At 45.8% G+C, this 12,606-nt stretch overlaps 1 protein-coding gene across 1 annotated transcript; it reads right to left on the bottom strand.

Moving 5' to 3' along the window:
* Nucleotides 1-5,315: 5,315 nt before the first annotated feature.
* On the bottom strand, nt 5,316-12,317 carry LOC139300163 (E3 SUMO-protein ligase CBX4-like). Its single transcript, XM_070923172.1, has 5 exons — nt 12,078-12,317; nt 11,827-11,870; nt 11,171-11,236; nt 9,109-9,175; nt 5,316-7,993 (listed from the first exon to the last, which is right to left on the bottom strand). The coding sequence occupies exons 1-5, from the start codon at nt 12,144-12,146 to the stop codon at nt 6,533-6,535; spliced, it is 1,707 nt and encodes a 568-aa protein (XP_070779273.1). The 5' UTR covers nt 12,147-12,317; the 3' UTR covers nt 5,316-6,532.
* Between the last annotated feature and the right edge of the window lie 289 nt (nt 12,318-12,606).

Below are 12,606 nucleotides of genomic sequence, written 5' to 3'. Positions count from 1 at the left end.
ATCAGCTTCTGTGGTTTTCTAAACCGTCACCAGCTTTTGTTTGTGTCGGTGTGTTTTGTTTTGTTTTTTTTTTGTTTTCTGGTGACGACATTACTCCACCAGAACGATCTGCAAATGCGCGAACAGTCTGTGCAGGCTTTCATTTGGCCTATTGTTTTTTTTTTTTTTTTTTTTTTTTTTAACGCAGCCGACGCAATAAGAGAGCCAGAAAAGAACCGAAGTCAAATCTTTTATTTTAGTGTCTTCAACGCTAAGACTTTGATTTAACAAAATAAAATAAATGTTGCTCCAACCCTAATAGTGCCTGTTAAAAACAACAACAACAACAACAACAACAACAAAAAAAAACCATCTCAGTCACAATGACGTGGCTGTGTCTCATGAATCAGATCCTGCTTGCTCAGTCTACGATCCACAGGCTGAGAGGCAGGCCTACATTTTCATGCTGAGAAATAAAGACCCCCCCAAAAAAAGGTTTAAGGGGCCAATGGCTTAGCAAAGGTAGACAACAGGCGGAAATAACAAATAAAATGATTTATTGTCATTTATAAGAATATAGCATAATAGGGCCTAATAAAGCCTGTCAATAATTTTAATAGCAAGGCAACAGAACTGGCAGGTTTATAAAATAAGGCAGACACGCCTGAATAGAATTCAATAGGGTATCTGACAATAGTCCAAAATAATCAGGCTATAAAATAAGAAAATGATTCACAATGCTAGATATTAGTTTAATTGTCTGAATGAGTGAAAATAAATATATACCTCTGTTAAACCTTTAAGCTATTCATTATTCATCCAGTCACTCGCTTTAATTTTATTTAGATTAACGGAAAACAACTGTGGGCGAAAACGGATGGAAAAAACAAAAAAACACGTCTTATAAAGCGACTTCGCTCAGCCGATGGCGGATTTTTGGACATTAAATTGATCATCTGGACTCGGAGTGTTTCTCAGCGATTAGGCCCGTAGATTAGATCATTAGGTCTGACGTGCCTTTATTAAGCGAGGGTCCGAGATTATTTGAAGGGGCTTGCGTCGATGGCGCAGAGAGAAAATAACACATCCAGCGCAGAAATGGAAATACAGACTCTTACAGAGACGCATCTGTGTGCCGTTTTTTCCCCAACGTAACTTAAATACAGTCTAATTAAATACAGCCAATATTGCCCGATATTTGAACCCTGTCTATTTAACAACATGTGTTTCCCTCCTCCCCCTGCTTGCAGCCAAGAGCGAGAGCGAAGTGGAACGCGTCCAAATCATTTTTAATTCGCCTTTGCTGACGTTTGTCAAGAATGTCAGAAATGTTCAAATGCGTTTCCAGAAAGCCAACGAGATCTGTCCGGTCAGAGCATGATGATGACGTCTTCAGGTGAAACCAGCCTCAGGAACGGCTTTTAGAGCAGCCGGCAGTGGCCGACGGTCTAATCGAAAAAAAAAACTTTACCGCGTCTCCATCTAATATAATGTAATATTTCATTCGACTGAGCGCAGAGATTAAAAACCTGCACTTCACATTGTGGGATAATGATTTATTACACTGACCACTGACTTCCATCTGGTGTAATTCACTTGTCATCACAACAAATGATTCATGACTGCAAACTGCGCAGGAGGAATTGCTTCTTTTATATATATATATATATATATATATATAGTTATAGTTATATATATATAAAAAGAAGTCTTAATTTACACAGTTTCTCTTCTCATTTGTTTGTAATGCTTCAAGCCGAACTCGCGCAGGCTGTTTGTGACAGCGAGAAATCCTGTAGAGAAGGAGTGACTGCGCTCATCACTCTCTCTGCCAACTTGTTTCACGTGTGACCAAAGTCACCGAAGAGTTTTGCTCTCCTCCGTCGGAGCGGGAGCCCACAGGGAGCAGCATCCATCTGAACCCTTTTCACCAAACATTCGATTTTTGTTTTTTTTGGGAAGATATCCGCATTTGAATGGAGATGGACTGTGAAGTTGTAACGTCACGGTGAATTATTTAAAGGGATGCTTGAAGGGACGCAGAGCGCACGCACACACACACACACACACACACACACACCTGGAAGCCTACAGTTTTTATTCCCTCTAGTGAAGGACGGCGTTTGTCTACTTCTGATGTGATTCATGATTGCGCTCTCTCTCTCTCTCTCTTTTATTCTTTCCCCCCTGTCGTATCTTTTGCAATGCACAGACAGAAAGCGAACATGGGCGCACCTCAGACTCTGGATGCGATTGGTCTCGGCGCGCCTGCAGTGCAGCAGTGCCGCCGCCGTTAAACCACCATTGGTTGGCTTGTATCCGGGCAAGACGCGGGTTCCTAGTGCGCGCAAGAACGGGGAAGCCCCTGCCACACCACGGAGGCAGTGATGTGGAAAATGCAGTAACATGGAAGGAGAAAGACGGAGACGGGTTGGAGCAGTTTCCCCCCCCCCCCCCCCCCACGTCCCCATTGAGCCAGTCTGACCAGATCTTTGTTGTGGGAGGTGGATAAAACCGATCATGATATGAAACAACCAATAACAAAGTGAAATGTTCCTCCTCTGGGGGCTTCCTCATCGCTGTGAGGTTTCAGTTATTCACTATTTATAGGTAATAAGAAACTAATGGCAAGGCGAGGCAGTGCAGTTTTAGATCAGACCCCCAGGTAGCCTGGCCGCCATGCACACAAGCTCTACATCCAGCCTAAGGTATTTGCAGTTCGTTTTATACAAGGGGCTTCTTTCCCGCCACTGCCTCAAGAAACATTAGATTCTCACGCGGGGTTACAAATCCTCAGTGCTGACCAATCCTGACAGCACCAGACACGTGGAATACACGGCGTTCCGTTTGGCTGTTTACAAACAGGAACGGCCACGTGGGCCTCGTGGACACCAACGCGCGCAAGTGCCACGCACAAACGCCCAACTAAGTCCGCGCGGATAACGCCGGGGATGGCGGGGATGAATCCTGTCCCCGCTGAAGCCCACGCAGGCCCGCGTTCAGCGCGGAGCCCGCTGAATCGTGCATGTGGCCCGAGGTCAGCACTAACGCCCAGCAGCCGCCGCGGGATGATTTGGTCACTGGCCCGGATACAGCTGGGTGATCCCGGCAGGTTAGTCACTGTAAATAAAACGAGTGTCCTGTTTTCCTCTCCAACAGCTGATCACCGAGTCATTAAACACGGAGGGAGATGCGCAGGCTCTGTGTCTGCAAACACCTGTGACACTGGAGTCAACACATGCGTTTGAAATGAATATGTCTGATAGTGCACCTATGTGGTGTATTATTATTTTTTTTTTTTTTACAAAATGAATACTTAATTTTTTTTCTTTTTAACAAAATAAAGGAGTCCTGTAGCTCAACGTGTAAACAACTGAGTTCACAATTAAGGCCATTTTTTTTTCTCACCTCATTCCAGTCAGCAGAGGCGGAGGTTATTTTGTGTTCAGCTCCTGACGGTTAAAGAGACTCCACTGGAGCGACGCTCATAATTAAATAAAGGATGCCTGAAATGTTTTTGTTTGTTGCAAATGTTGTGTTTAAGCCTCCGCCCTTATTCGACTGCTGCGACTTGATTTATGAATCTGCGCTGGCGTTTTAAAGCCTGCTCTGTGTGCACTTCGCATCTCCGTGCGTCTGGCTGCGGAAATAAAGCGTCGGCCTGCTGAGGAGGACTCTGTGGAGTACATGTCCGGCTCAGCCCTGACACGGTGTCCCCGTCAGAAGCGCCAGTCTCCCGTCCAGAGGTTCCCCCCGAATGAATCCGTGATTTTGGAAATCATCAGCAGACTACATGAGCGTGGCGTTTAAAAGCCGGTCAGTCAGACACCGATCACAGGCCTGACCCGGCCGCGCGTGAGCTGCCAGATAAGAAGCGGAAGAGAGGGTGGACCCTGAAGAAGTTCATTACACCATTTAGTGCACTTGTTGTTTTATTTATCGCACAACAAGACCAACTTTGCCGGGTTGTTTTTTTTTGTTTGTTTTTTTTTTTTGCTCACACACAAGCAAACGAGCCATGTGATAGTTGGAGGAAGAGACTGCGGTCTCAGGTCCAGCGGGGAGTTTCTTTCTTTCTTTCTTAGCCGAAACGTTGTTGTAAATGATTCGTCGGCTGCAGCAGCGGCGAGGCGTTTTTAAGAGAGACGCGATAGAAGAGAAAGTGGATGGAGGACAGCCATTTTCTCATGGCGTTGCTCACATTCACGCGCGCAGAAGGCGCTTTTTTATTGGCGGGCTGCAGCCGAGGAAATGGTCGAGAGCTGCCGTCTGCTGTCATCGCAGCCGTCGAATTAAATCGCGTCTCGGGGCGAGTCGCGTGTTCACAGCGTCGGAAAAGGCGGATCTCAACCACCCGCCCCTGTAACAGACAGCGGGCTGGGGAGGCGTTCAAATGTCCGCGATGAACCGGGAGAGGACGGGGCTCCTCTGCGCATCCTTCCTCCGGTCATTCAGAGGGACAGCGACTGTCTGAATGGCTGAGATGTGAGAAACAGGAGACCGTGGAAACAAAAACCTACACGTTATGTCATTCAAGCTGAACCTGTAGGTCAAGCAAAGGAATCAGTCGCCTTCCTGCTGGGTCTCTCCCCGCGTGTCAGCAGAGATTTATTCAAGAAACATCTGACACGAACAGCTGCTCAGGTCACAGTTACGAGCTTTAAACGCCTCATGTCCTCTTCAAAGACACAAGTCCGAGTGTTGGCGGAGGCATAAAGCAGTTCCTTATCCAATCATCTGGAGATCTTTCAAGTTTTTTCTTGGAGCTACAGTTCTATAACATATTTATATTTCACACAGCACAGTCCTGAAATGTTTTTTTTCTTCTTTTTTTTTTAACCACACTATCAGTTGCTCATATAAACAGCAAACTGCCTTTTCACTCGCTTTGAATTGAATTCGTTGCGAATGTTTAAAATGAACGAAGAGGCATTGCTTTCCTCATGCAGCAGTAAACAGGCCTGACCTGCAGCTGCAGCATGCATACAAGGCAAATACTGAGACCGGGCAGCCCATCTGAAAATAAACTCACTCAGGCTCTGTAATAATCCTCACGGCCCGCAGCCTGCACACACACACACACACACACACACACACACACACACACACACACACACACACACAGAGCCAGAAATAGAGCCATGCACAGATTTAGACACTTCTGAAGTAAGGTTAGCCATTTAAGAGCATTATAGCTGCGTCCTTTCCGGTTCTAAAATCTTTGATTCTGCGTGGGAAGCCGGGGTCACACGTGATGTAGGAGAGCTGCCATGAGGTCCCGTTTCACGAGGTTGGTAGAGGGCTATGTTAAGTAGAAAAAGAAACAAGTCCACATATACCACTTGCAAACAATTTTATTATTGCAAAATGTGTCATTGGAAGCCTTCATTTTTTTTCTTTTTAGTCTGCACACAAAACATCAAAAGTGCATCTGGTTAACGTCCTCACAGAGCAGTTCAATGCACCTCAGGTCACACAGTGCTGGAGGGGATTTCTAAAAAACAAAACAAAACAAAAAAAAACACCGGGACAGATCTGGTTATGACAATGTGCTTTTACATACTTTCAGTTACCGCTTTGTTGCACAAGTTACTCAAGATATGACACAGAGACAAGCCTTTCAGTCCCATACATAACTGCAGCCTGTGTCGGGGTGCCAGGGAATCATACAGCAACCGGCTGGTGGTATTAATCTGCTGGATTACACAGCTCGACAGCACCGTTTTGTGACTACTTGAATTCAAATGAAAAAAAAAGACATTTGTAGGAACATAAACTAAATAGGGTTGTATATCGACTGTCTTAATGGAAGTGACTTGTGCTGGAGATGCATGACTCAAAAACACTTTACCTTTGAACAGAGACCAAATAAAAAGGAGCATATATCAAACATTAATAATCTTTCACAAAAAAAAAAAAAAACATCCCATGGTCCTTCTCAACAATGCAAATCACATTTATTGACAGAAAGGCGCTTCATGTTTCTTTATCTGCTTGTTTAAGCATGCCTAATGGCATAATCTGTCCAAGCAGCATGCATCCTTGTTTAAATCTGTCCATCTGTTCACACACACACACACACACACACACACACACACACACACACACACAGACGCAGTGTAATTTACCATGTTTCAATATAATTTTTCTTCCTTACAAAATTCTCCGTATAGCCTACATTTGTGGAACATCATCTGAGATGCAGACAGCTGAGTTTATAATCAAATTACATCCATAGAAAAGTGGAAAGAATATTTACAAGAATTAAGTGCATCTTCCACAGACTGTTCCCACATTTTTATTTGACCTAATTTTGCTTTTTTAAACTAAGTTTGAAAGAGCTGAAATTAGATACTGCATGTGTTAAAATCTCCAGAAATAACAACAGGTAGAGCTTATAAGAAGAAATATGCAAATAATGCAATAAAGGATCTTTTTTTTTTTTTTATCTGAACTATACAAAATGAAAACAACATCAAGGGTCCATTTGTACATTCACGCATCTGAAAATACAAATATATTGTATGTACATTTATACAGTTACACAGTTCAGTTACACTGCTATGTACTCCTTGAACGTGACTGTGAGGCAGTTTGTAGTAATGTCTGTGATCACTATATTCCCCAGGAAAGGCTGGATGGAGGGGAATGTCTCCTCTTTCCCCTTTTCCTGGTTAGAAACAGAAGATGAATCCACTTTCTCCTCCTCTGTAGGTTTTTGGGTTTCAGTCCGGGGCTGACTTTCTGTCTGTGTTTTTGTTTCAGCTTGTGTGTCCGTGTCATCCTGCGTGTGTGTTTCAGCTTGTGTTACAGTGTCAGCCTGTGTGTGTGCTTTAGGCCGGAACTTGACAATGCTCAAGTCAATAGGTTCCTCTTGGTCTGCATACCCACAGTCCTGCAGTCCAGTGTGACTCTGGTGTCCGTTTTGGTCGATGCTGATGCTTTGGGTGGGTGAAGATGCCGCGCTAGGGGCGCTAATACTCCTGGAGCTCAGAAACCTCTTACTACTCCCGTGCTCCTCGCTGTCAGAGAAGTGCCGCTTCAGTCCTTGAAATCCACCTTGGCTTCCTCTTTTGTCCAGTGGGGAGGGAACTCCCCTATCCAAAGGCAGGGAGAGCAGATTAGGCTTGGTTGTCAATTGTAAAGGCTGATCCGCTGGAAGCTGCCCCTGAACCCTGACCTCGACATGTTTATCCTGTTCCGTCACAGTTGGCTCCGTTTTAGGGGACTGCTCCTTTTCTTTGGGGCAATCTCCGTTAAATCCAGAACTGGGAACAGTTGGTTTGTCTTTGGGGCTTTTTGCAAATCCATTCATGAGGCCGAGCTTCTTGACGAGCTTCATCTTCTCGAGGTGGTTCTCCGCGCTGTTGTCAGTCCCTGGCGGCGGCTTTCCAGCACTTTCAGAATCGCCGTTTTTAATCTTAGCCGCTTGCATTCCGTTCTCCATGTACTTGCTCATGACAATAACAATCCGCCCGTTCTTGTTTTTGTTCTTAACGATCTTTAGCTTGCTGTTGCTGACACCGTTCGACTGCGGTGAAGCATCCTCTTTAGGTTTGGCCCTCTCTGGATCTTTGTGGCCATTGAGGTCTGCTGGAAGCTTCTTCAGCTCCATGGTGATGTCCTTGACTTTGGTCAGGCAGCCTGAGTCCTTGTCCCGGACCCACTTTTGCTGCAGCACCGGGGGAAGGTTGTACCCCTTGTTAGCCAGTTCCGGAGCGCTAACCTCACGGGGTTTAGCAAACATGGGCTCGTGCACCTTGAGGTCCGGCTGGTAGTGGTGGTGCTTCTTGCTGTTGAGCTGATAGTAGAACTTCTTGCCGTTGGCCTGCTGCTCGGCCTCACGCTCCCGGCACAGAGGCTGGTACGGGTGGTGCTTCTTGCTGTTCAGCTGGTACTGCTGGCCCTGGGGACGGAGCATCTGTATGGGGCCGGTCTTCTGACAGCTGTCCTCGTCCAGGGACGCCTCATGAAGGTCAGCCAGAATACTCGATCTCCGGGCAAAGGAAGGAACCTGTGACACCAGACAGTAATTTGTGTTATTTAAGAAACACATTCCCACATAACTCCATCCAAATTACATGAAGCATTAGGGCATTTCTGGTGTTCTTCTGTAAGTAGTTAAAGTAAAGGGCGTCCCTCTCTGCAGGGCATTTGATTAATGGTTAAACTGTCTACAGTATCTACACATGTGCCTGTGTCAGGCTGCAACAAAAAGCCATGGTTCATTGGGGCCCACGAGCTGCACTAAAGAAACTGTGCTTGGAATGTGTGAAGGGGCTCGTCTGAGGCCCCAACGAGCACACAGCTTATTTCAGGGGCCTTCGTCCATGTTCACACAGCCCTCCTACAGTTCCTGTGCAGCTCTTTCAGTCACCGGCCCGGCCATCACCGTGACATTTCAAAGTGTCTCCTGTGGCTGTGACCTCAGCTCGGAGGAATGCCACTGGCTGCTTTGTGTCCCGTCATTGACTTTATCCCATGTGTTACCACCAACGCCCTCCTGAGAGGAACAAAAACACTCCTCTGAGGGGTTCCCCTGGCCTTTTGGGCCAGTGATTGATGCACTAAATGTACGATTCACAGTCATTTAGCTGGAGCTGTTAGGGCAGGGAACTGGTCCCTATAACATTTAATGGAGATGACATCTCTGTGCATACTTATTGTTTGTAATAAATAATACAATTTTCAACAGCTCAGTTAAGGGGGACTCCACTGATTTCAAACATAAAGATCAGTTATCTCATCATATTGGGAGGTACTACTCAGCCTGTGAAAATGTCTTCTGTGGCTCTGCATGAGCTTTTTAAAGTCTGAGAAAATAAATGATTAATTAATGCTTTTGAGTTGCATTAAGGGAAATAAAGGATCCAGCATTTCCAGAGCTTGACCCAGCCTTTTACTGCTTTAGTTTTGACGATTCATTTTTAATCTCTTAACTTTATGGAAGTGCAGTGTCCCTTTAAATCTGCCTTACATCAGAAATTCAACATTTTTTCTATATTGCTTTCTGGGATTTAAGAGGGAATCGCGCATGAAAATGAAGCTTGATATATCATAGTTGTAATCCATCATTTACATGATTGACAACCAAGAGAAGAGAAGAATAAAGTCTCATTTCTTTCTCACCTGAACAAGAAGGTGCTTGGGCTTGGGTCCTCTCTTGCGATATCCCATCAGCTGCTCTTGGCGTTCCCTGTGGGAGAGGAAAACAGCAGCCAATCAGTGAAACCATCTCACAGAGATGAGTCGCCGTTGCATGGCAACACAAGGCTCAATTAGAAAACACTGAGCCTGTGTTACAGGTTGGAGTTACACTTCCTGATGCAGAGTGAAATTCATGTAACTTCATTATTATGTATAAACCTTTTGACAGCATCCTAACCTTTCTTCGCGTTTAATCCCTCGCTGCACTCGTCCTCACTGCGACTAAGATCCTCAATAACACTCATTATCCCATGTAATGTCTGTATCCACAGTAGAAGATAAAGGCCAGCCCCTCTCTGACTTTCCTCGGTCTCCACGCAAGTCTCTCCAAGGCAGTAACTCAATACCGCAGACAGGAGTGATGTCAGTCCCCTCCCCCACCCTCCTCCCTCACATCTAATTACAATGACGACTCAGTGTATTTTCATAGCCTGGCATTCAGACGATTTGGCTCCCCGGGGAGACACGCAATTAGTTTCAATAAAATCTCTCCTCTTTAGAGAGAGAGAGAGAGGTAATTGCAAAAACAGACACAGAGTGATGCCGATGTTTTGCTTTAGTGTGCGACCTGCACCTGAAAGGTTGCTGTAAGCACAAACCTGAGGGAGACTAGGAGGGAAGCCAGTGGCAGTTTAACACACCGTGCATTTAAGGAATTCAATTGCACTGTCCTTCATGTGGAGCCGTGTGGTCAGTCACAACAGACAACAGACTATTTAGCAATTAGCCAAGCAGCTGGTTTACCCTGCGACACAGGGTCCTTTACTAACAGGGAGCACGGGGAAGGCACCTCTGATTTATATCAGTCACTAAGCTGCTATTTAGTTCCCTGCTCACCTTAAGCTTCATTTCCGCTTGCCTTTCCACTACATCATGAGCGAGCAGATTTGGAAAAGATGTGCACCATAATTTAAAGCCCCCCACCCCCCCCCCCACCCCACCCCCTCCAGTCAAAACTCTGTTTTGCTTGTTGTTACTTCACTTGGATGTTTGAGCCACACTGTGTGATGTATCTGCAGAGTTTGACACCCGAAGGCTGTTTTCATTCACCTGCTGGAGGGGGAGCGTCCGAGTTTAAGACCTGGACGTACAAGCAGGATTTTGGTTGAGATGTCAATCATGGTCCAACATCCAACTTACACAAGTGTGATGTGGAAACTCGAAACCTCCAGCGCACACACACTTTTCAGTGGAGTAGGAGACAGTGTGTCTCGTAGTTTAACTTTTTTGTAATTAACGATATTTGCATATTCATAGATTCTGGATTTTTTTAATGAGGAAGAAGAAGTAGATGTAATTTTAATCCTTTTTAACTAGGTAATTTAACTTTTTTTGTGGAAAAAACATTATTATTCAAAGCAGAGTATATTTTACGTGTCTTCAAACATTTCTGGAGGGGGTCTGAAGTTTAGAGTTAAATCATGGTGCAAATGAGTAAAGTCTGAAAAAATGTTGCCAAATTAGCCAAACAGAACTTTTGTTTTAGTAAGTTTATCATTTTGCGTAATCAATTATAATTGGTTTATTGGGTAATACGTTGGTTGCCATGTCCTGTGGAAGATGACACAGGTGCATCTGGTGACTGGGTGGTGGGACAGCAGGCAGCACTTCAGCATGATAACCTGACGCTGACACTCAAAGAACTATCAGGTGACAAGAAGCAGATGCAACAAAGTGTCACAGTTTACTCTGGTAACCCTGGCCTGAGTTTCACCCTAACCCGACCCTCTGATGACACCAGTGTTTAATCCTAATCCAAACCTCCAGGCGCTGAATTTCTGCACCTTATACTGACACATTGTGTGGACAGGTTATTATCAACATGGGATTATCCAGACAGTGTGACCAGGCAGCTTTAAACATGTGGATGACTGACAGGAAATTCAGGCATTGTGCAAAGAACTGGAAATGTAGGAATCTGGGAATTCAAACGTTATGGCGTGATTCGTATCGTGGCGCTCACCACTCTTGACTCATAACGTACCTGTCTTGGAAAGCATCAAGCAGCCTCGGGTCCAGGATGTTCTCCTCTGGCTCCCACGTGTTGTATCTATTCAGAGAGGAGACAGTGAGCAGGGTATCAAACAGGGGCAGACATGAACAGGCACTGGCTGCACCAAAACGACCCTCAACTGGCCCTAACCCAGTCCTTGACTTGTAAATCCTCCCATAGCTCATATTTGTAGGCATGTACATGTGTAAACAACATGCTGAGACACTTGCACTCCCAGTGAATGCACGTGTAATAAATCATGAGTAACTTTTACGCACGGCTGTGCGCGTGCGTGTGTGTGTGTGTGTGTGTGTGGGGGGGGGGGGGGGGGGGGGGCGTACAATGGCCCAGCCTCCACTCAACTGTAGATATATAGGCATTTAGTAAACACAGGGTTCAATTTTAGACACGTCTTCCATTAATTGGCACACTGGGGATTGCGTACATTGTAAACCCGCATCCATCATCGAGGCCAACGCGTCGAGCGCCCAAAGCAAGAACGCGCAACCGCCCATTTGCGCGCCCACGCTCGCACGGATGCACACATTGACAGAAAACACACTTCGGTTTTGAATGTTGCGTTATCATTATAAGTATTATTGTTACAAAAAAAAGAGAGGGGGGAGGGGGGGGGGGGGGGGACTTACTTTGGAGACCATCCTCGCCACTTGACCAGATACTCGACCCTCCCCTGTGAACGGAGAGAAACGGGATAATCAGCGTAACGTTACTTTACGCAGCGAGATGCACTCTGCGCTGCACCGTCATTTTAGAAACGGTTTCACAGATCAAAGCAAAACATGTAGTCCGTCAGCAGGAGAAGGAGCCCCAAAGAGAGGTGCTCCTCCTTCCCATGTGCATGTGTGTAGAAATGTCCTTCAGTGCTCTTGTGACAAACCTTTCTGCTGCGCTTCTTCTCGATGCTCTCCACCGCAAAGACGTGCTCTCCCGCGGCGGGTAGCTCCATTTTCCGATCCAAGAGATACTCTTGCTGGTTTTTTGTTTTTTTTTGCCCCCCTCTGCTTTCGGTATCCCGACACCTTATCCTCGCTTTCGGGACGTTTTGTTTTTCTCCTGATGTGACACACAAGAGGCCCCCTCCTCCTCCTCTTATTTTGACTGCGTCTCTTCCCTCGCTTTCCCCCCTCGGAGAGACTCGTTCTGCAGGCGAGCAGAAGCTGCAGCGAGAAAACACTTCATGCAAATAGCCGTGTGCGTGACGTCAGACGAGGGGGAGGTAATAGGGGCGGGGGTTGTTCCCGTGCTGCTTTCGGGTGCGGTCGGAAAAAGTGTAATCACGACTTCGGTGGCGTGTGAGCAACATCCAACAAAGCTGTAAATAGTTATGATGAAGGATTTTTTTTTTTTAATGAAAAATGATCCACTAAAGTGTGATATTTAATGAGGAGAACGGAAACCATGGCAAC

Source organism: Enoplosus armatus, chromosome 2 (genome assembly GCF_043641665.1).
Source record: "Enoplosus armatus isolate fEnoArm2 chromosome 2, fEnoArm2.hap1, whole genome shotgun sequence".
Lineage (NCBI taxonomy): Eukaryota > Metazoa > Chordata > Actinopteri > Centrarchiformes > Enoplosidae > Enoplosus > Enoplosus armatus.
Note: the sequence above shows the minus strand (reverse complement) of the source record. Positions and strands in the feature narration are given on the sequence as shown.